This window comes from Prionailurus bengalensis, chromosome C1 (assembly GCF_016509475.1).
Source record: "Prionailurus bengalensis isolate Pbe53 chromosome C1, Fcat_Pben_1.1_paternal_pri, whole genome shotgun sequence".
Taxonomy (NCBI): domain Eukaryota; kingdom Metazoa; phylum Chordata; class Mammalia; order Carnivora; family Felidae; genus Prionailurus; species Prionailurus bengalensis.
In genome coordinates, this window is record NC_057345.1 from 45889827 (window position 1) to 45916416 (window position 26590).

At 45.2% G+C, this 26590-nt stretch overlaps 1 protein-coding gene across 4 annotated transcripts in view; it reads right to left on the bottom strand.

Moving 5' to 3' along the window:
- PLPP3 (phospholipid phosphatase 3) overlaps window positions 1-26590 on the bottom strand; it is an 87441-nt gene that overhangs the window by 50907 nt on the left and 9944 nt on the right. Inside the window, exons 1-2 of one of the 4 annotated variants that reach the window (XM_043575088.1) lie at window positions 8600-8626; window positions 821-823 (exon numbers count right to left, since the gene is read on the bottom strand). The exons of 2 other annotated variants lie outside the window; for them this stretch is intronic. In XM_043575088.1, coding sequence (XP_043431023.1) covers window positions 821-823; window position 8600 — 4 coding nt within the window. In that variant the 5' untranslated portion in view covers window positions 8601-8626. Of the gene's footprint in view, window positions 1-820; window positions 824-8599; window positions 8627-24133; window positions 24258-26590 lie in introns of those variants that run through there. One more of the 4 variants, XM_043575087.1, reaches the window with a different exon arrangement.

The following is a 26590-nucleotide window of genomic DNA, read 5'->3' on the forward strand; positions in this document are numbered from 1 at the left end:
CTATCTATGTGTTCAACTATAAATCCAAGAATTTATCCATCACATCCTAGCACCGTTAATTATTCCTTTTTCTGTAAGCCCCCTACATCAGCTGATAATCTCTTCAGAAAAGGGTTCATATTTTATTCATCTCTGCATACCCCGCACAAAAAGACTAATTCCTGGTGCCTAGTGAGTGCTCCACCAACGTATATTGGAGAAATGCATAAAGGAAATAAACTAAAATCCAGATGACCTGGCGCTGCCCCAGATACAGTGTATGGCTTGTAAATCCTTTTTTCCCCCACCCTTCGGAGTTTTAATCTGATCTCTCTCACATCTCCAATCCTGTTTTTCTAACACAATCCCCTGAAACAACACACGGCCACACAACCTCATGAAGACCAGACAAATCCATCGGGAGTTATTTACGGGGAACCTAACCAGCTTCAAGCCTCTGGCTGTTGGGCTGGATGACCGCAAAGACCCCGAATTTTCAGTTTCCTCATCTTTTTCAGGTAGTGAAACTATCAGAAAACACTTTGTGGGGCAGCCCCAGGTAAGCCGCCACTCAGTGATTCCGCCGCCCCGCCCCACCCCACCCTGCCCGGCCGCCCCGAGGGCTAAGGGATCCATTTCAGCACACCTCTGACCCACTTCCTGTGATCCTCTTGGGAGCCGCTGCCCAGGAGAGAGCTCCCAATCAGAGGAAGGGCACAAATCTCAAGAAGGCAACTCGGATCCGGGTTTGGAAACCCGTTTTGCCACTTGAAATCTATGCAAATTTCAGCAAGCTGCTTAATTTCTCAGAGCCCCAATTTTCAAAAGAGGAGGTCAATACCCACTTGGAAGAGCTGGGAGGATGACAGATCACAGGGTAGGTATTTAACAAAGGTGAGTTCCCTGCCCTCCCAGCCTGCAAATCTACTATCCAGCTGTATCAGCCGGCTTGACTGGTTTCCCCAAGAAGGTGGCCAGACTACCCTGGCCGGGGCTGTGTCAGCTCAAGACAAGGACCGGCACTGGAGTTCAGTAAAGCTGGAGCGATTCCAGCTTCAGGGATAAGACCAGCCTCACGCCAGGAGCACACTCCCCATTCCCCAGCCTGTCAAACGTTCCTTTTGTAAAACCCAGAAGCCTCCTTCAAATCTGACAGCTGCCACCTGCACAAATAATTCAGGGATGCAATTCTGAAACCGAATACAAGGCCCCTAAAAGCTGAAAAGTTTGAAGTCCAAAATAATCCCTTTGACCTTCTGCCTAAATGCGCGCTAATCACTTTTTAATTTGTAGTGTATTTCCTCCCTATGTGTTGTACTTGTGGGGCCACATTTTCGTTTTAGAAGTATCCAGGGAGTGGATGGCATTACAAAACACCTGATTAAAGTACAAGGCAAACTTCTTGCCCCGACATCTGAGGCTTGGTGTAGGCCCCGAGTTTTCCGAACTGCACTGGGTGGCGAAGAAAGTGAAGGAGAAAAAGGCTGCTTTTGAAGGAGAGTCCGTACTGAGAGAATTACGGGCTACAGAAATTAATAAGAGGTGGCCCCTGCCCTCTAAGAGTGCACGCTCGGGGGACAGCACACGCGTCTGGGGAGGCATACCCATGATGCAGCGTGACAGGAACGTCCAGGACAGACGTTAGCACGTGACGTGAAAGCCAGCAGACGCGCAGCACCAGTTTATTGACTAATCCAGTAAACACATTTCAAAGATTCCTTGCTGTCATCTGAACGCCAACAATGTAGGTAAGGCCACACACAAAAAAATTTTAATAAAAAAAAATAATAATAATAAATAAATAAATAAAAATTCAGAACTGGAAACCACCCCCCCCCCACCACCACCACCCCGACGAGCCAGTTAACAATACTGCTGTTGCAACCTACCCTCATTTCCTACCCAAGTTTTAACTCTGAGGAAAAATGAGAAAAGGGAGTCTGAGGGAGCCCATCTAATTTCACAGATGCTGAAAAGATGCTACAAAGGGAGAACTGGCAGTTAAAAATGTTGTTCACTCCAGAAGAAATGTCTTATTTGGGGTTTCCCCCCAAAAGGGGAAGGTTTCCCCAACCCTTAAACTAGGTTTCTAGTTTAAGAAAGGATCTATAGTAATCACCAGGATTACTCTAAATGGAAGTAAGTCAAATCCAAATAGAAGGATCAGGGTCATTCTACACTGTGTGACTATCCTAGTGAATTAGGCAACCTTTCACCTACTGACTAATGAAGTCTCAAGTAGTCGGAGCTGGGTCAGCTCAGCCAGGGTCCTAGAGAAGAAAATGGTCTCCACACTAGTCCCTGACTCGGTGAAGAGATACCTGTTACCACAAGTGAGTTGGGAGTACGAGGGAAGTTTCTGTTGGCAAGGCGACCTCAAAAACTAATACCAACTAACAATAATTGACAATAATAATGACCCGTATTCATCAGCGTTCATTCCGCGGCTGGCTAACTATACAGAGACTCACTTCTGCTCTCTCAGGCTCTGTTTCTTCATGTGCAAAAGGAAAGGGGTGGTTTCATCAGGTGGCTTAGGGACATTTCTAATTCAGGAGAGTTTTTGCCTTTAGCCTATAGGCATTCTATAAACAAACTTGCAGGCTTCATTCCCACGGAGTCCTTACAGGGCGGATTCGCCACCTGCCCGCTATGCCCCTGGGGTAACTGAGGAGCGGTGCTACTTTCAGTTGGGGTGCTACTTTCAGTTGGGGAAGAGAGACTGGCCAAGCAGAACCCTCCAGAATTCAAAGGTGCTCATTTATAAACAAGAGCTTCAGAAAACATCCCCAAATCTGCAGGCCTTCCCATCCAAAGTGAGTTAATGATTGGCAGCTCTTGGCTCTGTCAAAGAAGCAGGTTATCAGCAAAAATGCAGTGTGGGTTGGAAGCAGGTGGGAATTCGCATCAGCTACTGCAGCCAACTGGATACTCTCCTAGGTGATTTAGAGCTGAGCCTCTTTTATTCCTCCCAGGAACCCCTTCCACGTAAGCGGCACCACCTAGGGTTTGCAAAGGCCCAAACTGAAGATCAGAAACACGGTCACAGAACAGCAAAGCAGAAATGCCATCGGGTCAGACTGGCTTTGCACAGTTCTGTGCAGTCACCACACTTCCTATCTTTAGGTGCTTTTGCCCAGACTGAGAAGGGGGTGCCTCTGGTGAACTGGCTGGCCTTCTGTAGTAAGAAATCCCAGAAATGTCTCTGGGGCCACCCTCAGTTGCTCTGGCAGCCCCCCTCCCCCACCAGGATGGGGATAACAAAATGTGGGCATTCAGATACAGGAGAACTGGCAGCAGTAAAAAAAAACAAAAACAAAAAAAAAACCAAAACCCTAGGTGGTTTGCTATAGGAACCCTATTGTTCCAGAGGGAAGCTCTTTTGCCAAAACTCTCCAGGAAGCCACTGCTCTGTGATGCATTTTTCAGCTGTTGAGAGAAAAGGGTAGTTCCTGGGATGTTTCTTCAATGGTACTGGAAACCAGGCCCTTAATCCTTGCAAAGCAGCAAGGAGCCAGCTTCCCTCAGAGGGACAGAATGTCTAGAGTCCTTCTTCCAAACAGAAACATAAAAACTCCTCAACTTCCTCCTTACAACCTCTCAAAATGTGTGAATCAGGCAAAAGGGGAGAAGCAGGTAGTGAATCCGAAGGTGGGGAGGGGAGCGTTCTGGTCTCCTCTGCACCCCACCTCCCCTCATGGCCCTGCCCACCTGACCTCTCTGTAGCAGTAAATTACAAAGCCCCCACTGTTCTCTCTGCCCATCCTCCCACAGCCTCCCTACCCGCCCCCCGCCCCCCACACATACATTTTTTTTTAAGGGCGAAATGCCAAATAACATTATTCCCCTTCACCATGGTATTGCCATGAGAGCTGCCTGGTATGTGTGCCTGAAAATTGGAAGGTTTTCATGGAAATCTCGGCCTCCACTACAGCTCTCCCTTTGTGGAAATGGACTTGGAAAGAAATGGAAGGGCCTCTAACTGGAACCTAATTGGGCAGACGAGAGCAGAGAGCAAGGCCCCTGGGACTGCTCGGAGGCCTGAGGAATACCTGACTGCCTTCGGAAGCCTGGAACGGGGCTCTGCACACTCGAGAGCCCGCCTTCTCCAGCCACTCATCCGCCTGCACAATGTGGCTCTCTGTAAGGGGCAGCCTCACCCCAGAGTAGGGACCCTACTACAGAACTTCAGGGGAAAGGGGAGCACTGTAAGTGCATATATTACCCCCAGGTATCCCTGGCTCAGGAGGTCAACGACAGAAAACTGTTTCATAGCCCATCTTTTGTTTGTTTATTTATTTATTTTGAGAAAGAGAGAGAGAGAGCAAACATTAGCAGGGGAGGAGCAGAGAGAGAATGGGAGAGAATCCCAACCAGGCTCCATGCTGCCAGTACGGGGCCCAATGCGGGTCTTGAACTCACGATCCGCAAGATCATGACCTGAGACAAAAATCAAGAGTCCGACGGTGGTGCGACCCAGACGCCCCCACAGCCATCTTAATCAACTGACCACCAAGCAGAACGAAAAATGGTTTTCCGGGTTTGGTCCAGTTTGGTGACAGTTTGGAATTAGCGGACCTAGATAGGAGTCCCTCCCTTCTCTGTTGTGGCACTGTGACCCTAGATTAGTGAATTCTCAGAACCTCCGGATCCTCAAAAGAGGTCATGCAGCCTGGAAGGGCTGCTCTAAGGATTTCCTAAGACAGGGTGTTAAACAGCTGGGCATGACACAAGAGTAGATGCCCTGTTTCTTCCTTCCCCCGAAAGCACAGCGGGGAGGGGGACAGATTGCTGAGCACAGGACAGGAACCGTGAGAAATAATCTCTCCTATCACACTCCTTGTACCGCTGGGAGCAAAACCATGTATGTGGGCCCCTGCTTGTCCATCAAGATGACAGAATGGGTCTCGGGGAATTAAGTATTCAACAAACTGGCCCTTCACAAATCCCATCCAAAGGAACGGTTTGATGCCTTTCAGTACACTGACTATACAAAATACTGAAAGACCAGCGCACTTCAAAAGCTTCACAAAAACCCAGGCCTGGGTTTGGCAGGAGTTCCTCAGCCACTGGGTTTTTCTGTGTGTGGTTTATAATAACATGCAAGCCCGATGCCAAGTCCTAATCTATTAAGGGACTGCCAATTAGCAGGGGGCTTAGAGCCACAGGTTTGAGAACTAGGGAGCAGGTCTAATTAGGGTTCCAAATCATTTCTCTCCATCACCCCCTCTCAGTCTGACACCAGGTATACTGGCCAATTGTTCTGCGAATAACCTTTCTGCATTTCTCAGCACGCTTTGTTTCAAGGCTCCAGGCCTGAAGGCTAGTGCCTATTTTCATGGCTGTCTTTAAGTGTAAAGCTGGGGATTGAACCAAGTTATCCTCTGGACAGCGACTTTCAGATCTGGCCAATCAACAAAATCATCAGGGGCACTCATGAAAAAATACATTCCAGGCCCTACCCAGACCTACTTAATAACTCAATCAGAATTCCCAAGACAAGGGCCTGAGAATTCTCATTTTTAACGAGCCTTTGAAATGATTCTATTCCCAGGTGATTTGGGAATCACTGCTCTAAAAAGTAAAAGCAATTTCACTGTCGAACTCGAGGGCTTTAAAAAAAAATTGACGGGGGCGCCTGGGTGGCTCGGTCGGTTAAGCGTCCGACTTCGGCTCAGGTCATGATCTCACGGTCCGTGAGTTCAAGCCCCGCGTCGGGCTCTGTGCTGACAGCTCAGAGCCTGGAGCCTGCTTCGGATTCTGTGTCTCCCTCTCTCTCTGACCCTCCCCTGTTCATGCTCTGTCTCTCTCTGTCTCTAAAAAAAAAAATTTTTTAATAAAAAAATAAAAAAAATTGATGAATAATATACATAAAATGCAATTTATATATGCATACACCAAATGATTACAATTTTGAACCACAATGAACATCAAATGTTTGCTGAGCACCTACTGTGTGAGAGTAGGGGACAACCGAGGGGAAAAAACCAGGGTTCCTGCCCTCAGAAGAGCTCGCTGTCTAGCGATGCAGTGACATCCCAACAGGAAAGCCAGCCGTTCTTACCCAGGGATCCTGTGAGACTACAAACCCGCGGCTGTTCCTCGCTTTCTCTTTTGTCTCATGGTCAACTTTGCTTTCCAGTCTCTTCGCCAAGATGGCACCAAAAACGAAACAGGATGATTTCAGGCACCAAACATCAGAGGCCTATCTTAGAAGGGGAGGAAAAGCCTGAGAAACATATGGTTTCAAGATCCAGGAGAAAATATGTGCCTTAAGCCTGCCTAGTCTGAACACAGAGAAATAGAGTGGTTCCCTATACAGCAGACAGAGCCCTGGGCTGGGTTTTGAAAGAGCCCAAGATCGGAGTGTTTCTCAACTTACGGCCTCCGTTCCTCATTGTGCCTCCTTATCTGTTAAAGAGGGGAGACTGGACCTTGTGGTCACACCCGAGAGCATATGTAGCATAAACCTTTTCCCTGGAGCCTTCATCAAAGTTCTCTGCTGAGTCTTCAAGACTGGAAGAATTGTAGCTCTCCAGAACGCTCTCTAAGAAAAGCTCGACTAAAGGATCTCCGACCGGCTCTAAAATTAGGTTTCATGTAGCCGGCTTTCAAACAAGACTCGTTTCTTAGCCGGCAGAGACAGGGCTTTTTCTTTACTCTCTGCAGTGCCGGGTACACAGCAGACACTCAAAATGAAGGAAGAGGTCTAGGCTAGGCAGTGGCATGGCCAGGCTGCTTTACAAAGATGACTCTGGCAGCCACGTGGAGGACAGACTGGAGCACAGGGCCCTTAGAACTAATGCTCCCTGCTAACTGAGGTGTGACCAACCACCTTCCCGAGGAAAAGCCTTCCGCGTTTTTTAGACACATCCCCATCAATTCTGAATAAGATGTATTAAGGCCTCCCACAGCCCTGACGCCATACTAGGTCCTGGCCAGCACAACTCAAATAAACACGGCCTGCTCTCCGGGAGAGTCTGGGGCTCTTTCCCTCTTTGCTTTTAAACACCTCTCTGAAACAGACTGCTGCGGCCTCTCTGTTCAGACTCTCGGGTTATCTTAACACAGAGCACTATTCAGGAGCACGCCTCGGTGTAGACTGCCGAAGGGGCAATCCATCTATGGGCAACTGAACTATGATGGCTTCGGTGGTGCTCTAAGCAGGTGGATTTGGGGAGTCAGACACACCTGGGGCTCATCTCCACCTTAACCAAGTCAGCATACCTCACAGTGACGTGAGACGAATAAGACATTGGGTGCAAAGATGCTTAATTCAATGCCTGGCACACAGAAACGCCCAATAACCGTTGCTATCGGGACTATGGGATGACGCGCCTTCTGTAACAAGGAGAGAGACAGGTGTTATCCTGGCCCACGAAGAGGGCCACGGTTTACTTTACATACAGTTGCCGAATATGTACCACGACGGTCACCAAGCCTTTAGCTTTTTGAGGAGACGTGAGTGAGTGAGTGAGTGAGTGAGTGAGTGAGTGAGTGACAATATAGATGATCAGAAAAAGCACACAGGGTTTGGGGTCGATTCACTTTGCATTTGAAGCTTGGATCGGTTTCTTCTTAGTCCTGTGACGTTGGGCAAGCTGCTGAAGTCTGTAAGGCCATCTGTTAGGTGGGGCTAGCTGAGCCACTCCTGAAGGGAGAGTGTGGGGTTGAAACATACAGCATGATATATAAAGTGCACTCCGTTCATAGAGGTGATCATGATCGCTGACGGTCTTTCCTACAAAACCCATCAGAACCAAGAGATTAGGGGAGTCCTTTGTCCCCGAGTGGGACCTCTTCATTTCCTTTCAAGCAGTCAAGGGCAACAACATATGCAGAGTTTTCGAAAACACCAGTAGCCTTTTGGATGTTGGATTATTTCCCGCTAACGGAAAATAACTGGGGATTTTCTCAGCACGGCAGGCTGGTTTGAATGGAATGTCCCTTGGGACTGCCTGGGGCCTTCACTTCATATTGATAGTCTCCATACAGACAGAAACCACTGGTTCACCTTCTCTTCATTCACTTTTTTCCAATCAATATTATTATGCACCCACAATGAACAAAGTACAGATGTGAGGGCAGCTGGGGGTAATCCCGGGTCAAACCCTTTTTTAAAGCTCATGTGAGGAAGTTAAGAAAAAGAAGAGTGACCTGCCCGAGCGCACCCAGTGAAAAAGGGACTCAGGTATTTATGTACAGCACGACCCCAAAGGTCACTACTTACAGGCTTCAGGGTCAGCCAGGCCTGAATCTAAGGGCCATTTCCACTCCTGCCTCATGGAGAAGGCTGAGCAGGCCCCATGCAACCTCCTCTACTCAATAGCTTCAACAGGGGCCTTGGATTTCTTGTGAGCATGGCATCCTCAGGACCACGGCCTGGCTGATGACGTCAGCTGGGCACTGTTACGCTGGGTCTGGCCTTCCCTGGGGCCTACTGGGGTGTATGTGATGTTTACGCCAAACTTGGATGAATCGAGTCATAAGGAAACAGAAAAGCCCAAAGTGTGGGGCAGTCTTTCACACAACTCGCCAGAACCCCTCAATAAATTCAAGGTTATAAAAAAAAGAAAGAAGAGAAAAGAATCTGCTACAGATCGTTGGTCTCCTTTGAGACTGAAGAGGCAGTCATCAAATACGCTGAGTGAAATTTGATTAGATCCTGGATCCAAAACACCTGTAAAAGACATATTGGGCCCATTCTGCCATTTTGAGGATGGCCCACGTATTACACATTACTGAATACATGTTACTTTCCTTACCAATAGTATGTATGTGGGGGTGTAGCACGTATGCACGTGTGTACTCCTAGTTGGCCATAGTCACGCCAAAGAACGAAAAACTAAAAGGGATCTACGAAAAAGAGAAACAAGATAAAAACGGATGACCACTATGTAATATTGATAGGTTTTTCACTCTGAAATGTGATCCGACTGCCAGGGAATCATTGGGATGCCACGGAGCCAAGAGGAACGGAACAATCTGTGCAACAGGTTTAGCAAACACCGCAGAACAATAGAAAGGTTTCACAAAGCATAGTGTACTATACTTCTCTTCATTTTTAGATAACATGATTACCCAGGTTCCAAGGGTCAAGCAGTTAAATTTAGCAGTTACTAACCATCATCAAACATTGTCTCACACTAATCAAAATCACATCAAGGAAGACATTTTTTTTTTCCCACCGTTCATGGCATTCTCAATTCATGAGTAGAAAACAGGATGTGAGGATAATGCACATTTCAGAGTCACAGAAGCCTAGGTTCAAAGCTCCAGTTACTTGACTTGGGACTCGTTTTCCTCGCGTATAAATGGAAGAGTGTTATGGCTTGAAGTGTCTCCTCCTCCCATCCCCAACATGTGTGAGACCTTATTTGGAGATGGGGTCTTTACAGAGGTAATTCACAGTGAGGTCATTAGGGTGGATCCCAATCCAACATGACAAGTGACCTAATAAAATGGGATATCTGGACGTAGAGAGGCACATGGAGAGAGAACGCCAAGGGCCCAGGAAGATCACCATCTTCGGCCAAGGAGAGAGACATGGAACAGCTCTTCCCTCACAGCCCTCAGAAGGAACCACCGTGCATCACTTTGATCTTGGACTGCTAGCCGCCAGAGTTGTAAGACAATAGATTTCTGCTGTTTAAGCCGCTCAGTGTGTGGTACTTTGTTAATAGAAGCCCTAGCAAACAGGGCCAACAGTACTACCCCAGAGAGAGAATCAATCTAGGGGAGAAACGGGGAGGAAAGGTACAGGGTTACAGGGTAATCCTTAATTCTGAATAAGGGTAAAGATGAATAACTTTGATTATGGCAATTCTTTGCAACACAGAAAATCATACAAAAATATGTACATATATATACCTAAAAAATTAAAAGAAACTCAAGTAAAAATGGCTAATGGGATATATGCCCCAATGGTGGTAGAATTTGTGTCAGGTGGTGGATATGAGTGATTTTCTCCCTTTTTCCCAAATTTAGGCAAGTTTAAAACATCAGTGATGAAAAACAAACTGATAGGTTTAGAAAGAAAGGCTACAGGGGCACCTAGGTGGCTCAGTCAGTTAAGCGTCCGACTTCGGCTCAGGACATTATATCGCGGTTCATGAGTTCGAGCCCCGCATCAGGCTCTGTGCTCAGAGGTAGCTCAGAGCCTGGAGCCTGTCTTCAGATTCTGTGTCTCCCTCTCTCTCTCTGTCCCTCCCCTGCTCATGCTGTCTCTCTCTCTCTCAAAAATAAATAAAACATAAAAAAATTTTTTTTTTAAAAACAAAAAAAAAAAGACATTATTTAAAAAAAAGAAAGAAAGGCTATAACATTTATGCTAGTGTAAAAATCACTTCGGTTTATCTGTTTGTTTTTTTTTTCAATTTTTACTGAACAATTTATGTATACCAAGCCCTGAGTTAGGCAACAGGAATACAGAAGTAAAAAGAGAAAGTCCCTGCCTCAGATTTCACTCTCAGGGTTCTACATAGACCTATAGCTATTCTCTGTGTCTCTCCCAATATGTATAGGAATATGGTATTTTCTCCAAATCTTAATCCACCATACAAAATGCTCTCATTCAAAGAGGGAAAGAAAAGTTGTGCGCGTGGTCCAGATATCTACAAACACATGGGACACTTTTCTTCTAAATGTCATTGTTCAATAAACCAATCAGCTGTTATAATGTCTCTGATTGAGTCCAGTTGTCAAAGTGAATTAAGTCCACCTGAATCAAAAGAGAGAGACATGCTGTCCCTACATCTCATGACAACACCTAACTAGGGTAAGAATAACCTAGCCTGGATGCAGATTCAAAGCCCTGGCACCTCTGAATTCAGGTGTGCTTGACTTTGTTGGTCAAGCGCATCCATAAAACTACTAGGGGAGGAACAATACTCGTTAACTGCCACCACATAAATAATGCTACAAGGCAGAGGCTTAGGTCTTGGCTCTCAGGAGCCTTTTAGCATGGACTACATTACTGACACCCATTTGGGGCACAGAGCACAAATAGTTAAGATCACTAATCTACGAAAAACTGTCCCTCCTTGCTCACATCTCTGAGTCCTGTTGCCCTGAAATCTTAGTTTTCCAAATGGGTGACCCAGAGTCGCTGCGCCTCGTCTAGGTGACAGTCCCGGTGGACCCAGGCCCTCCCAGAATCCTGTCTGTTGTCAAAGGTTCTGCCAAACCCACTCATTTCCTTTCGTTGTTCCCATTGTTCTCTGTCGACCCCCACGCCCCCTGCTCCAACCTTACGAAGCAGTTGACAGGAAGTGGGTCTTTACTGCTCATGGACGTTTTTGCTTAGTAGGTACTGTTTAGATACATAAAAATGAAGAAAAGGAAAACAAAAAAAATGAATGGGCTCTGCCAGAATTTATTTGCTCTTCCGGGAGTTATATCGCTGAGTCTTCTCCATGTTTATAGCCCTTCTCTAACGAACCGTCCCTGCAGGGCTCCATCTGTTGGTGGGGCTGCTGCTGTTTAGAAAATCTGTGAGGCGACCACTGAAGTCTCACTTCAGGGAAGGTCAAATTTAAAAGCCTGTTGGTTGGGAGAGGGCCACACGTATGTGAACGCGGTGGTGGGTGCTTATGAAGAAAGGCAGTCTCCTTCACTTCCAATCTTCGCGCTCTGGTCCACTCAAGTTTAAGCTCCTTTGTACTGGAATCGTACTCCTTTAACTCAGCTCCATCAACCTGGCTGATAGCAGGTGATCAGAAAATGTTGCACAGATAAGCGGGTGAATCAGTGAATTCATGAACGCAGTCACTTTGGGTGGTGAGAGGAAAACCTTTGGTCTCAGGTCAGACATCCTTGCTAGAGTGGTCATGTCTGTGTGTACCTTCACGGATCATTTCCGTCTTCTGCTAAAAGACATACTGGTGTTAAGTCCACACTAGACAGGCTGTGCAGATTAAGCGGACAGAGGAAAGATAACAGCTTCTGAAACCGACTTTCGAGGGTTTTGGAATAAACTCTCACTGTATGGGGAAAGTTTATACTTCCTCCATCGATCCCATAGTCCCTCTCCTCCTCGGCAAGTCCCGGGGCGCTGTTCCAATCCCACACTGCTCTGTGCTGAAGCCAAAGCCCCGTTTCCTGCCTCAAAAGGCCCTTTGTTTGGGCTCTCTTTCCAAATCAGCGTATCCTGAGCTTGAACCCTCTTGCTTTTGAGAACTCCGATGCCTTGGCAGCAGAAGCGTTGGCCAGCAGGTCTGTAGTCCTAACAGCTTTCAAAAACCTCAATGTGAGGGCATGTCTATAGCTAAGAAACTCTGTTTCATGGGAGGGGGAGAGACCGAGTATTATTTTAAGAGTTGCAAAAACAACTTCAAATTGACTCTTTAGTCTTTAATTGCTACCAGAAGACTGAGAACTTCTTGTTCCCTTGTATTTAATTAAGATGATAGTTTTAATCAACTTTAAATGATATTGGTTAATATGCTCAGCTTAATCTCTTGGGCAAGTTTTGCCTCAGAACACTGGAATGCATTAAAGACAAAACCCCAGCGTGCACACTCTCTCCCAACTGGAAAACACCTTCCTTTAGCAAGAGCAGCTGGCAAGGTTGCTATCTGTGCAGCTGCCGTAGGATTCTCTGGAAGGGCTCCAAAGCTACTTTTCAAAGATCAGATAAACTACGTCTAATCCACACTTTGTATACTACACATGCTATAAATCCAGGTAGCACTCTTTGACACACTTACTGGTTCTGAAGTTTGCCAATTACCTCCGACAGATAACGGTTTCCAAACAAAAAGTTTCTGGGGGGGGCAGGGCAGAGGTAGAGGTCAGTGTGGAATAGGCTGCTGTCTGCCAGGGCATCTTCCAATCCTGGGACAACCTCTGAGATAGGGATGACTGCCCCCATTTTACAGATGAGGAAACTGAGTTTCAGAGAGGTTACAATCCTTTCCTTGGGTTGTAAGCTAGCAAATGGTGGAACCACGATTTGAGCCCAGAACTGTCCCAAGACACATCCTTTTTCCATTGTGCCACACTGTTTTTTTATAAAGGGTTAACACTTTGGGCAAGCGCTGGACTGGGGGAACTTGTTAGGTCAATCTCTTCATCTCTCTTGTGTTGAAATCCTGGGACAGGACTCAGCCATCCAATACGATCAAGACTCCAAAGTAACTAAGCATTGTGTTAGGTGCAGTCTTTAATATTGTATGACCTCAGCAGATCTTAACCACCACCTAGGGGTGCCTGGGTGGCTCAGTCGGTTAAGTGCCCGACTGTTGATTTCAGCTCAGGTCACGATATCAGTTTTGTGAGTTCAAGCCCTGTGAATCAGTGGGGTTCAGCGCTGTCAGTGTGGAGCCTGCTTGAGATTCTCCCTCTTTCTCTGCCCCTCCCCTGCTCTCACTCTCTCTGCCTCTCTCGAAATATATAAATAAATAAACTTGAAGGGAAAAAAAAAAAAGGCCACCTAATTCAACTGCCCCATTATTTAAGTGAGGAATATTAGACCAACAGAGTTCAGGGCTCTGTTTAAGGCTGTTAACTAGTGCCACAGCTGGGATGACTTCAGATGAGGTGGACGTAGTGAGGGAGTGGGATGAGCAGAAACCAGCCATCAGAATGGATACGCTTTCCCACATGCAGAGAGGAAGGGGAGGGTGCTTTGAAGAGGGAAGACGTGATCAAAGGCCAGAAGGCAGCCATCTGTAGGGCGTGTCTAGGAAACACTGAGAATGAGAGCAATATGGCTGAATGTGGATGTCAAGGAGAATACCTGTGTATTCACAATAAGCCTGGTAGGAACTAGAAACTGTTAACAGTAGATGCCTCTGGGGATTAGAATTTTGAGGGATGATGGGTGAGGGGGTTATTTATTCCCTTTTAACATTATCATATTTTTGGAATTTTTTTTTTTTTTTTTTTTTTTTTTACTGTAAGAATATTTCGCTGTGCTCTGGTATGCTGTGTTAAGGTTTAAAAGGCTTTGTAGATTACTGACACATGGGGTCAGTATCTGATTTGCAAAACGACCAAATCCATAGCGTGCAGGGATGCTTTAAAATAAAGTACTTACTGGATTTAAACTTGAACCTGCACAAGGTAAGCGTTTTATTTCCTCTGGGTTTTACCCATTTTCCAAGACGGTTAACTTTTCTGAGCCTAGTTTTCCCACCCATAAAATAGGGGTGGGCAGGGGAAACCCTTGGTGCTTGTGCCCAATGCCTTCTGCATTCTAAGACTTTTCTAAAGGATGGTCATCAGTACAGGTCAGGGCTGAGAAAGAAGAACCACTCTGCTGGTGTAATGCCTTATTTGACAACGGTGCCTAACGGCCTTCTCCCGATTTGCCGTCCAAACAACTGTGATATTACTACCCTCGGTCTCCCCAGACCAATTCTGCTACCCCCATACAATGTCCGTGTTGAACTTCTAGATTCGTATCTGCCCAGTGTCTGCTCCAGAATACTCATGGGCAGGGACCACATCCAATTCATCATTAGATCCCAACACCTAGCACTTTACCTGGTACATTAAAGTTACTCAAGGAGGGGCGCCTGGGTGGCTTGGTCGGTTAGGCATCTGACTTCGGTTCAGGTCATGATCTCACGGTCCGTGAGTTCGAGCCCCGCATCGGGCTTTGTGCTGACAGCTCAGAGCCTGGAGCCTGTTTCAGATTCTGTGTCTCCCTCTCTCTGCCCCTCCCCCGTTCATGCTCTGTCTCTCTCTGTCTCAAAATAAATAAACGTTAAAAAAAAAAAAAAAAAAGATGCTCAAGGAATATCTGTTGAAATGACACACCATGACCATTTATTCTAGGGCTTTTAATGATAAAGCTGATTAATATTAATAATGCTAATAATTAACGACACAGTACCAAACATAGTTCATGCTGGATTAAAATTATAGCAAGACAGATTGCATATTAACAGTCTTTGAGGCAACAGTCATAGAGAAGGAAAGTTACCTGGCCAAGGTGATCCAGTAAAATTAGAAGGTTAGAACAGAAGCCCAGATTTAGATTTCTTTTTCCCAGTTTGGATGTCTTTCCTCCACAGAAGGCCTCCTCTCTCTCTCCATGTAGAATCCTACCTTCAGACAGGACCAGATGAGAAAAATCTCTCATTCTAAAAATAGCCCTGGCTTTTGGGGCACTTGGGTGGCTCGGCTGGTTAAGCGTCCGACTTTTGATTTTGCCTCAGGTAATGATCTCAGGGTTGTGAGATCGAGCCCTGCATTGGGCTCTGTGATGACAGCGTGGAGCCAGCTTGGGATTCTCTCTCTCTCTCTCTCTCTCTCTCTCTCTCTCTCTCTGCCCCTCCCCTGCTTACTTGCTCATGCTCTCTAAAAAATAAAAAAATATTTTTTAAAAAAGTAAAGAAAGAGTTTAAAAATAGCCCTAGCTTTTAAGGTAAGTTAAACACTTTTTTTTAAAACAGAAGCTGTCGTGGTTAGTACAAATTCAGTCTGTTGACCACAAAACACTGTATGAATGTGAAACTGAACTCAAAATATCTAGCGGCATTTAATTTTGTTACATACTCTCAATTTTCTCAAGTTCATTAGTACTTTATGATGGGCTGTTACAAGTCTAGGAAGCAAAGGGTTTTTTTTGGGTTTTTTTTCCCATTTCATCACACTGACTGGCAGGAAGTATGTAGTAAGCATACAGTGTTTAGCATTATAATTATACTTAATAATAATGTAGCTATTTATAGAAAGAAGAGATAGTGTGCCAGCGGCTACCTTAGGATTGTGCAAAATGTTACTTTTCTTTTTTGCTTCTTGTCTCTACTTTCTAACATAACTTTTTGCTGACATTTTCTTTAATACAATTTCTTGAGCACCTATTATATGCCAGGAAGTCATAATCTATTAAGATGGAACTATACAAAAGTGAAAATAAACCAAACGCTCTACCTGAGAAAGATCAACACAAAGTGCTATGAGGGCCCGAAGAAGGTCTAATTCTGCCCAGAGGAAATAGAGTAAGGCTTCACAGATATTGCACTTGGACTGAATATGGGGAGGTACGTAGCATACAGTGAACAAAGAGAAAGCATGACAGTGGGGAAGCCAGTGAGCAGTCATAGAAGGGAGATGCCCGGGGCCAAGGGCATGGAGAAGGGGAGGAGAGGGGGAATGGGAAGCAAGGGAATGAGGAACACAAACAGTTGGCTGGGGCCTCACTCCGAAGGGTCTCAAATACGTTTAAAAGTTTATTTTGTAGGGGCACCTGGGTGGCTCAGTCGGTTAAGCATCCAACTCTTAATTTTGGCTCAGATCACAATCTCACGGCTTCATGGGTTTGGGCCCTGCATCGGGCTCCGCGCTGGTGTTGGGAGAGTTGGATTCTCACTCTCTCCCTCTCTCTGCCCCTCCCCTACTCATACTGTCTCTCTCTCAAAACAAGTTTTAAAAACCTAAAAAAAATAAAATAAAAGGTTACTTTGCTGTCAATAAGAGGTCATAAAAGTCCCGGTCTGAAGAGAAAGGCCTATGCAATCTGAATTGCTGTTTTAGGACACACTCCTTTATTCTTTTTTTCTTTTGTAATTTTTTTTTTTTTATTTATTTTTGAGACAGAGAGAGACAGAGCACGAGCAGGGGAGGGGCAGAGAGAGGGAGACACAGAATCCGAAGCAGGCTCCAGGCTCTGAGCTGTCTGCACAGAGCCCAACATGAGGTTCGAACTCACGAACTGTGACATCATGACCTGAGCCAAAGTCGGAAGCTCAACCGACTGAGCCACCCAGGCGCCCCCAAGAAATACTCCTTTATTCTTTTTTTTTTTTAATTTTTTTTTTAATTTTTTTTTTCAACGTTTATTTATTTTTGGGACAGAGAGAGACAGAGCATGAACGGGGGAGGGGCAGAGAGAGAGGGAGACACAGAATCGGAAACAGGCTCCAGGCTCCGAGCCATCAGCCCAGAGCCCGACGCGGGGCTCGAACTCACGGACCGCGAGATCGTGACCTGGCTGAAGTCGGACGCTCAACCAACTGCGCCACCCAGGCGCCCCTACTCCTTTATTCTTAATGCATATGGAGGGGAGACACTATCACCTTAGAAATAAAACCTCTGAAGAAATGTTTTCAGCCACAAGTATGTGATAGCATGCATCTAAAATGAGATAGAAACAGGGAGAATGGAGAAGAGAGCAAACTCAGAAGATAATATATACATACATATATATGTATATATACATACACAAACATATACATATACATATATATACATATACGTGTATATACATATACATATATATATGAATACACACACACATATACATCCATTGCATAATACATACATGATTTTACAGCCTAAGGCATTTCCTGTATATTCGTGACACCATACCCTGTGGTCTCAATAGCTCTAACAGGTCAGCAGAAAATAAATTGTCACCCCCACCGTATCATTTCTAAAGTAGTACTGATTTGCCAGGGGACCCCCAACCAATACAGCAAAGCAGGGAAGACAGCCCAGGATCAGCAAGGAGCTGCTTCCTAGACTCCACATTTTAAGTTTTTCATTTAATTATCCACCCAAGACACCTGGCTGTGTTTTCTAGGTCAACTGACTGTGTACCTATCTTCTCATCTTCTCACCTGCCCCTTAAGGGCAGGATCCACCTCTCCAGATTCTTTGTGTCTCTCTCAGCCTTTGTATGTATCTCAATAAACACTGAAGGATAGATAAGATAGACCGGGAGTCCCAGGAATGTTCTCATCTGTAGTTTTCCGACAACAGAGAATGGTCAATAGCCAAGAATGCACTTTCTCACTGGTTTTTTTTTTGTGGGTATTTCCCATTCATCACTGGTCCACAGGGGAGGAACAGCCCTTGCTATGACTCCTATGATCCCAAGTGCCTCTTGCCAGCTGCTTTGCTGCTCTGCATGCTAAGTGTGAAGGATCTGTACAAAATGGGTCTGCTCTAAGTCCTATTTAACTTTTCCATGGGTCTGTGTTTGTCAAAGCTTCATGCCAACTCTGTCAGAAAAAGAAACGCCACAAAACTTCTTTTAGGAAAAGGAGAAAAAGACCTACTTTATACACTTGCTCTCATGCTAATCATACCACCATTCAAAACCAGATGAATAGGAAACCTACAATAGCCTGGGAAATACACAGAGCCTGTAACCAAAGTGTAGGCTACTTCCCTCAAAATGTTGCATTTCCCCGGCGTCTTTTTAACTCTTTTGGGCAAGACTGATAAGCAGCAACGACAGAATCTGAAGTCCCCAATCTCTACACAGAAAAGTCCATCCATTTCTGTATGAAATTGGCAAACTATTCTCCTGCCAGGCCCCTGCCCTTCTTTAATGCTCTACGGAGCTGGAGCTAAGAATATCCTGCGTATTTTCAATAAAAACGGATGCGTGGCATGAGTGACCAGCTCAAAACAGATCCCAGAAAAGCACTTCCCCTGGAATCTTAGTAAACGATCTTTGCTAGTGATTAACTAGTTGAATTATTAATACGTTGTGTCACTACTCACCAGAAAGAGTTGAGACAGGCATTGCTAACTAAGTTCAGAGAAAACTAAAATGAACTCCAACCTGCTCCTTCACAGAGTTATTGTGAAATTCAAGTCAGTTAATAATGCCTGTAAAGCCCCTTGCATTACAGCCTGCCAGATAAGTCTCCAGCAAAATGCACGCCCTTCCCCCTTCCAGCCTGAAGGTTTTGAGTCTAATCTCGACCCTCCAGGAATCTGCAAAGCAACAGGCAAAAAACTAAAAGGCTCTAAATCCCAAATCACACTTGAACACTTTAGAAGGCCTGATCATTTCATTCTAAAACTTTCTGGCTTGCTTGCTTTCTTCATAAGCTTATTATTGAAAATAGAAGCCAGTGCAATTTCCAATGCTAGTCTTCACTGTGGGAGGGAAGAGCTAAGGTGTTGATTGCTTCTTATCCCCAGGCACTCAACCATTTTCCTATCGCAGGATCCCCAGCAAGCCACTCAACCTCTCCAAAGGGCAACTGCTTCGTCTTTAAAAATCAGTTATGGCAATATCTCCCCCTTCGGCATTACACAATTTGATGAGATACACATCATGCGTGACTATACCAGAAGGGCTTAAAAAATGTTCGTTTCCTAGTCTTTTTCCAATTGACATTTGGAGAAAAATATTCTGAATGTGGGGGTATTTGTGTTTTGTTTTGTTAGCTTTCAGGGTTTAGGTAGCCAGAGATCTATCTAGAATGAGAGAAATCAATTGGGGCAAAACAAAATATTTACGTTCAAATTCTCAGATGCATTTGATGGAACTGTTCAGTGAAAGAGATTATTAATTAATAATAACTGGATTTCACCACCCAGACAAGCGGGACTGCAGACACCAAATTTAAGGCAAAATGTTGATGAAAGGTTTTTCAATCATCAGTGGCCCTAGGGAAATTGAACCAAAGGAAAAAAAAAAAAAAATCAAGATGGCTTATTTTCCCATGGGATTGAAAGGCCAGTAGTTTGAATGTTTTGACCCAAGAAGCATATTTTAATTTTCCAGCCAGCCCCTGGAAATCATGCATTCACCCAATGCCTATGATACAGATCTTCCAAAGCAATCGTTTACCAGGTAATGAGTGGAGACCATCCCTCCTGCCTACTTATTGGAGTCACTCTCTCCAAAGAGATTTAAGTGAGAAGCCCATCAAACAAAAGACTCGGCTAAGTTGGTAACACCCTTGGCAATATTTTAAAAATCCTAGCCTGCTGAAAGTAGGTACAGCTGTTCAAAAGACAACACTATATATTTCATCAAAATGTCCATCAAGGCCAAGATGACAGCCAAGACCAATGCAATGATGAGAACTAATACATCAGGTCATTCTTCCCTAGAAACCAATGGAGGCCAAATTGACCAAATCAGCTACTGTGGGCAAGTGTCTAATGAAATCCACCGTGCGGCTGACAAGCATGTCTGCAACTTCCTGTTGGTGGTCACCAACTCCACAAAAATGTGGGTCATCTGTGGGGAAGAGGCTATTGGGAGAAGTTCTATTCACCGCATCTAATGAAGGTACTGCACCCACAGCCACTAACCAGAAAAGCGCCAATTTCTCCATGGGACCCAAAGGTTACATCACACCACAAGCACAGCACATCAAGCCCATGGAACGAAAAGGTCACTAACACAACAACCCATTACCGTTGCCTGATGCCGGTGACAAAGGCTTGGTTCCAGCCCCTCTTCCATTTGGGCCGCCTTCCCATGACCTGGTGGTTTCCTCTGCTCTAGATTCACAGAGCGGCTTCTCCATCCAGGAATGCTCAACCTTTTCACCACCAAAGATACCTGCCACTTCCTTCTTGACCCTCTGTGACCTCTGGAAGATGTCCTTATTTACCAAGTAAACTGTATTTTACATCATTTCTCCGCTTTTGTAAAACAAAGCATAGACAGTGCCAATCCCATCTCTGAATGAGCAGAGATAACCAGCAGGACCAGAGTGAGTGGACAAGTGTCCTTACACATTCAAGTCACAGCACAGAACACCAATGCTTTGACTCGTCTAGGCAGAGGCTGATGGTCTGAGTTAGTCCAGTCTAATTGACTGTGGGTAAATGAATGTGCAGTACATGTTAGCTATTTTTGAAGTACAGAAAATAGCATAAGATGCCCCATAATTGCCCCAGTGGAGCTTTACAGGCCCAGAGAACCCAGGGTGAGAATCACAAATATAACTCATGTTGGACAATTCATCATGTGTCACCAATGTGAAAGCCAGCACGGACTAGTATGGACAAAGGGGGCTTCAGAAGCACCTGGAGAACAAAAGCAGTAAAGCCTGGTCTTATGGGACAGACTGCTTAGCTCTGACCCTAACACTGACACTCACTTGCCCCATAATCTTTAAGAAGTTATTTTTTAACCTCTCTGAACCTCGGTCCTATAAAATGGAGATATCGGTAATAAGGACTCCACAAGCTCATTGGGAGGATTAAATAAGAGAATGAGGGCACACTGCTTAACCCAGTGAGAGGGACAGAGCTAGTACTTGATAAATGTCAGCAATTAACATTATTTTGGCAGGCCTGAGTCCCAGGCCAGCCCCAACACACATGAGCTGTGTGAACTTGGCCAAATCATTTCCCCTCTCCGCGTTGTAAAACCAAGTCATTGACATCTACCTTATTCTGTTATTGTAGAGATCAAGCGAGACAGCAACTAATGTTCCTATTAATAAAGGTAAGTGTTGGGGCGCCTGGGTGGCTCAGTCTTAAGTATGCGACTTTTGGTTTCGGCTCAGATCATGATCTCATGGTTTGGGAGTTGGAGCCCCACATCAGGTTCCATACTGACAGCGTGGAACCTGCTTGGGATTCTCTCTCCCTCTCTCTCTCTCTCTCTCTCTGCCCCTCCCCCCTTGCTCTGTCTCTCTCTCTCTCTCTCTCTCTCTCTCTCTCTCTCTCTCAAAGGTAAATAAACTTTAAAAAATAAACAAAGGTGAGTCTCTTCCTCACCCTTTTGTAATATCTGTGGCTTTTCACGCCCTTACCGTTTCATTTGTAGAACAACTTACAGCATGATATTTAAACTAATTCCTAAAGATTTGTGCTAGGGTCTTACGCTCTTTACCATCTCCGGCACCCAGCCCAAGTCCAAAAGACAGGTGGTAATTCTCATTTCTGACATGATCATTATGTACACAGCCACACAACTGGGGGCAGGGGGGAGAGTGAAGGAACAATCTTAGCAGACACGACAGCTCTATTCCATAGCCTTAAAAATACTGTAAGACAGATCTCAGGAATACTCAGGTCTTAATATTAACATTTGCACTTGTAACTGTTTTCAAGAGGCTCTGAAGATCCAAGTCTTGTTTTCATGTTGCCGAGGCAGGAATCTGCCTGTAACATCCCGGTTTGTGGAAATAGGTTACTCAGCGGGTGAGCGGTCTAGCTGACCACCCGGCATCCTTTTCCTCGGTCCGCTTTATTGTTCTCTGCCCACTCATCTTAAACCCAGGGACAGTAGTAAACTGATTAGAAACTTTGCTTCTTTGTGGAAAATGGCCCTGAGAACAAAGGGACACTATAGTGGTTTCATGAATATGTTAATTCCAAAGGTCTTTGGTAAAACTTTTGTGTTTTCTCCTTACATATTTTAATTAATCTGAAGAAATTTTCCTTAATTTTTTAAATGTTTTTATTTATTTATTTGTTTATTTTTGAGGGAGAGAGAGACAGAGAGAAACAGAATGCGAGAGGGGTAGGGGCAGAGAGAGACGAGACACAGAATCCAAAGCAGGCTCCAGGCTCCGAGCTGTCAGCACAGAGCCCGACGCGGGACTCGAATGCGTAAAGTGTGAGATCACGACCTGAGCTGAAGTCGGATGCTTAACCCACTGAGCCACCCAGGCGGCCCCGATCTTAAGATATTTCTAAAATGGTACAGCCGCTGTGGAAAAGAGTTTGGCGGTTTCCTCAAGAAGTTAAACACAGAGTCACCATGGGGTCCAGCAATTCCACTCCTAAGTATACATGCCCAAGAGAATTGAAAACATAGCCACACACAAAGTCTGTACAACGAATGTTCAGAGCAGCATTATTCGTAATAGTCAGGAAGTACAAGTAACCCAGAGGTCTTACTGACTGATAAATGTGGTATGGCCATACAATGGAATATTATTTGGCAATAAAAGTAAATGAAGTATTGATACATGCTGAACAAACACGCTGTTCATACGTGATACAATATGGATGAACCCTAAAAATATTATCTTGAGTGAAAGAGGCCATTCACAAAGACCACATTGACGATTCCACTTACATGAAACGTCCAGAAGAGGTGAATGCGTATAGACACAAAGAGTTGATAAGTGCTTGCCGTGGGATGGCGGGACCAGGAGAGTAAATGGAGAGTGACCGCTGACAGGTACGGGTTTCTTTTTACAGGATGAAAATGTTCTAAAAATTGAATGTGGTGACAGTTGCCCAAGTCCGTAGGATATACAGAAAGCCAGTGAACTGTACATTTTAAATGGGTGAATTATACAGTACCTGAATTACACCTCAACAACGCCGTTTTAAAGACAGCATTACAATCCAAGAAAAATTGTTTCTCTAAACCAGGAGGATATCCAATGGCCCGTTTATTTTCAGGGGCATTTGAGAAACTTAAAAGTTCCGGGAGGCAGGGGTGCAGAGATAACTCACAAGTTCACTTGTCTAGTAAGGTTATGAACATGAAGCGTTTTAGTAGTCCTACAAGATGGGTTTCATTGAGTCTTATATAAGCACTGCCTTGAAAGTGTGGAGGGAGGGAATAATAGCACCACTGTTCAGAGGTTCCCACCAAGGAGATCAGGAACTAGCTGTCTATCTAGCTTTCTTCCTTTCTTTCTTTCTATCTACCTACCTATCTGTCTGTCTATCTATCTATCTATCTATCTATCTATCTAATTTTTCTCCCTCCCTCCCTTTCTTTCTATTTATTTATTTTGAGAGTGTGTGCCACTGGGGGAGGGGCAGAGAGAGAGAATCCCAAGCAAGCTCTGTGCTATCCGCACAGAGCCCCAGAGCACACAGCCCATCAGCGGGCTCAATCTCACAAACTGTGAGAGCGTGACCTGAGCCGAGATGAAAAGTCAGATGCTTAACCAACTGAGCCACCCAGGCGCCCCTCTGTCATCTTTCTTACCTTCTCTTCTCAGCCTCCCTAATAACTGGTCCTCACTCTCCAATTTCCCTCTCCTCAGGCCCAGTGATCTCCAACACAAATCAGAGTAGATGAATCCTCTCTTAAAAATGGTTCATGAATATGTTAATTCCAAACGTTGTCTATAAAACCTTTAATTTTTTTCCTGACATATTTCAACTAATGTTATGCTATTTCTAAAACATGCTGCAGCCGCCATGGAAAAACAATTTGGCAGTTCCCCAAAAAGTTAAACATGGAGTTACCATATGACCCAGCAATTCCACGCCTAGGTATATATGGTGTTTGGTTTCTATATGACATTTTCCATAATAAAAAGGAAAACGAAAACAAAAATAAAATTTCATTTGCTCGGCTGGTCCTCCAAAATAAAGTTCAAGTACCTCGGCTGCCTGCCTTTCACAGCCCCCCCTTTATAATATGGCTCCAAGCTTCTCTTCTAGCCTCATCCACAACATTCTCCCTCCCACACACAATACAAACACACAGTGCTGTGCTTACACCCCAGCCTCACATACGCACCCTTCCCGGATGTATGTTCCTGTTTCCACGGCTCAGCACCTGCTGGTCCCTTTGCTGGATCGCCGTCTCCTCTTTCCGGGCACGTAAGCCAGGATTTCTCTTGCATGACCCAGCTCCAGTCGCTCAGGCAAACTTCCCCACTCTTCACTTCTCTGCTAGAGCCCCTCCTCTATCACTCCACATCAGCGACACTTAGTGTGCACAAGTATGCAAGTCTGTTTCTCACTCCCCAGCCTGAGGAATTCTTAAAGGTCAAGACACTCCAAGGGACCCAGCATATAGTAGGTGTTCAAGGAACATCCGTGGAAGACAAGACCCCTACTCGAAAGACAGGTACCAACCTAGACTTAATTAAACAGGCTCTCTAGAAATTATACTGACTGATACCACAAACTAATTTGGGGGCCAGATATAAAGAAACCATCAATGAGAACGGCTTCCTTCGTGTCAATATAATTATGTGCATTATGTGCTTTGGGGGTACATAAACAGGAACCAAAGCATACTGCTTATTATGACAAGGCGCTTATACTGATTTGCATTTCTCTGCAAAACTCTCGAGGCATATAATTTTGTTAATTTGTGACAAACCTCAAAAACACACTTACCACCAATATTCTGATTGCAACATATACTTTCAAGGAACACAGAAATCAACAAGTTCCTTTCAAAAGTTTCCAACTGGATCTCATGTGTGTTGTTTGCTTTGCTTTTAAATTGGGGGGACTTTAATGCACATTCTAATTTATAAATCTGGATCTAAAGGAAGGAGAGTTCCACAAGGATGTTGGAGAACCTGACCCAGCTTTCTTTTGAATGTTGGCACCAGTAATTAGTGCATGACCCTGAGGAAATTATTTAATCTGAGAGCCTCTGTTTCCTCCTCAGTCACATGAGAATATTTTCTACCTCAAGAAGCTTTTTTTTTTTTAATTTTTTTTTTATTTTTGGGACAGAGAGAGACAGAGCATGAACGGGGGAGGGGCAGAGAGAGAGGGAGACACAGAATCGGAAACAGGCTCCAGGCTCCGAGCCATCAGCCCAGAGCCTGACGCGGGGCTCGAACTCATGGACCGCGAGATCGTGACCTGGCTGAAGTCGGCCGCTCAACCGACTGCGCCACCCAGGCGCCCCTCAAGAAGCTTTTAAAAAGCAAAAACTTCGCAAACTTGGTTTTCTTTTTCTTCCCTCCTGATACAGCGTTTGAAAAAGTGGGCGCCTGTTCAAACTCCAATCAGTCAGCAGTGATCTTTGGTAATGAGCACTTTCCAGAACAAGTGCTGGTTTGAAGAAAAATGGTATCGAAAAGCTGCCTTGTCCTTCAAATTTGCCTGTGTCTCTGGCCTCACTCAACTACTACCTGCCGATTTAGATTACAAGTTAACCCGTTTGCCTTGTTCTTCCTTTGACACCAGCAAGGGAAAAAAGAGAAGTTCTGGAGAACTGGACCTCACGAACGATGCTGATTTCAAACTCACAGCCACACAACACAGGAAAAATGGCATGAAAGGCAAGACACTGGTTGGAGGCCCTGCTCCTCCATGATGGCCAGGCGATCACCACCCAGTTCAGGCCTCAGGCTCCTCTTATCAGATCAAGGGCCCAGATGAGGACACAGTGACAAGGATGACAGCAGCCGCCACCACCTGCTGAGTGTCCCGCACCAGGCACTATGCCTGGCAGAGTCTCACAACCCTACAACACACGTACCATCCCACCGACAAAGGAGAAAACGGAGGCCTCGCACACATGCAGTGACTTTCCTTTTTTTTATAATTTTTTTTTTAACGTTTATTCATTTTTGAGAGACAGAGAGAGACAGAGCATGAGCCGGCAAGGGGCAGAGAGAGGGAGAGGCAGAATCTGAAACAGGCTCCAGGCTCTGAGCTGTCAGCACAGAGCCCGACGCGGGGCTCAAACTCACGGACTGTGAGATCGTGACCTGAGCCAAAGTCGGACACTCAACCGACTGAGCCACCCAGGTGCCCCTCAGTGACTTTCCTGAGAGTACAAAGCCAGTACTAGCAGGCAAGTTCTCATCTGTCCGACTCTAAAGTCTGTGCCTCCCTCTCCGACCTCCCGACCAAGAGCCCTGTGTTTCTGGCTGAAATTAAAAAAAAAAAAAAAAGACCTTGATATTGTTGATCATCATGCCTCCAAGCCCCTTCCAAATTCTAACGATTCCATGAATCTAAGGCAGTGGAGAACTGTTCCTACAGAAAGGCTCATTCAACACACTCTGAGCTGTTTTGCCATTAATTATATACAGCTAGCTCTTCACTGCCCAACGTGATCCTTCAGGTTTCTATTTATGTCCGAGGCACCTGGGTGGCTCAGTCGGTTAAGCGTCCAACTTCCGCTCAGGTCATGATCTCGCAGTTCGTGAATTCGAGCCCCACGTCGGGCTCTGCTGACAGCTCAGAGCCTGGAGACTGCTTTGCATTGTATATCTCCCTC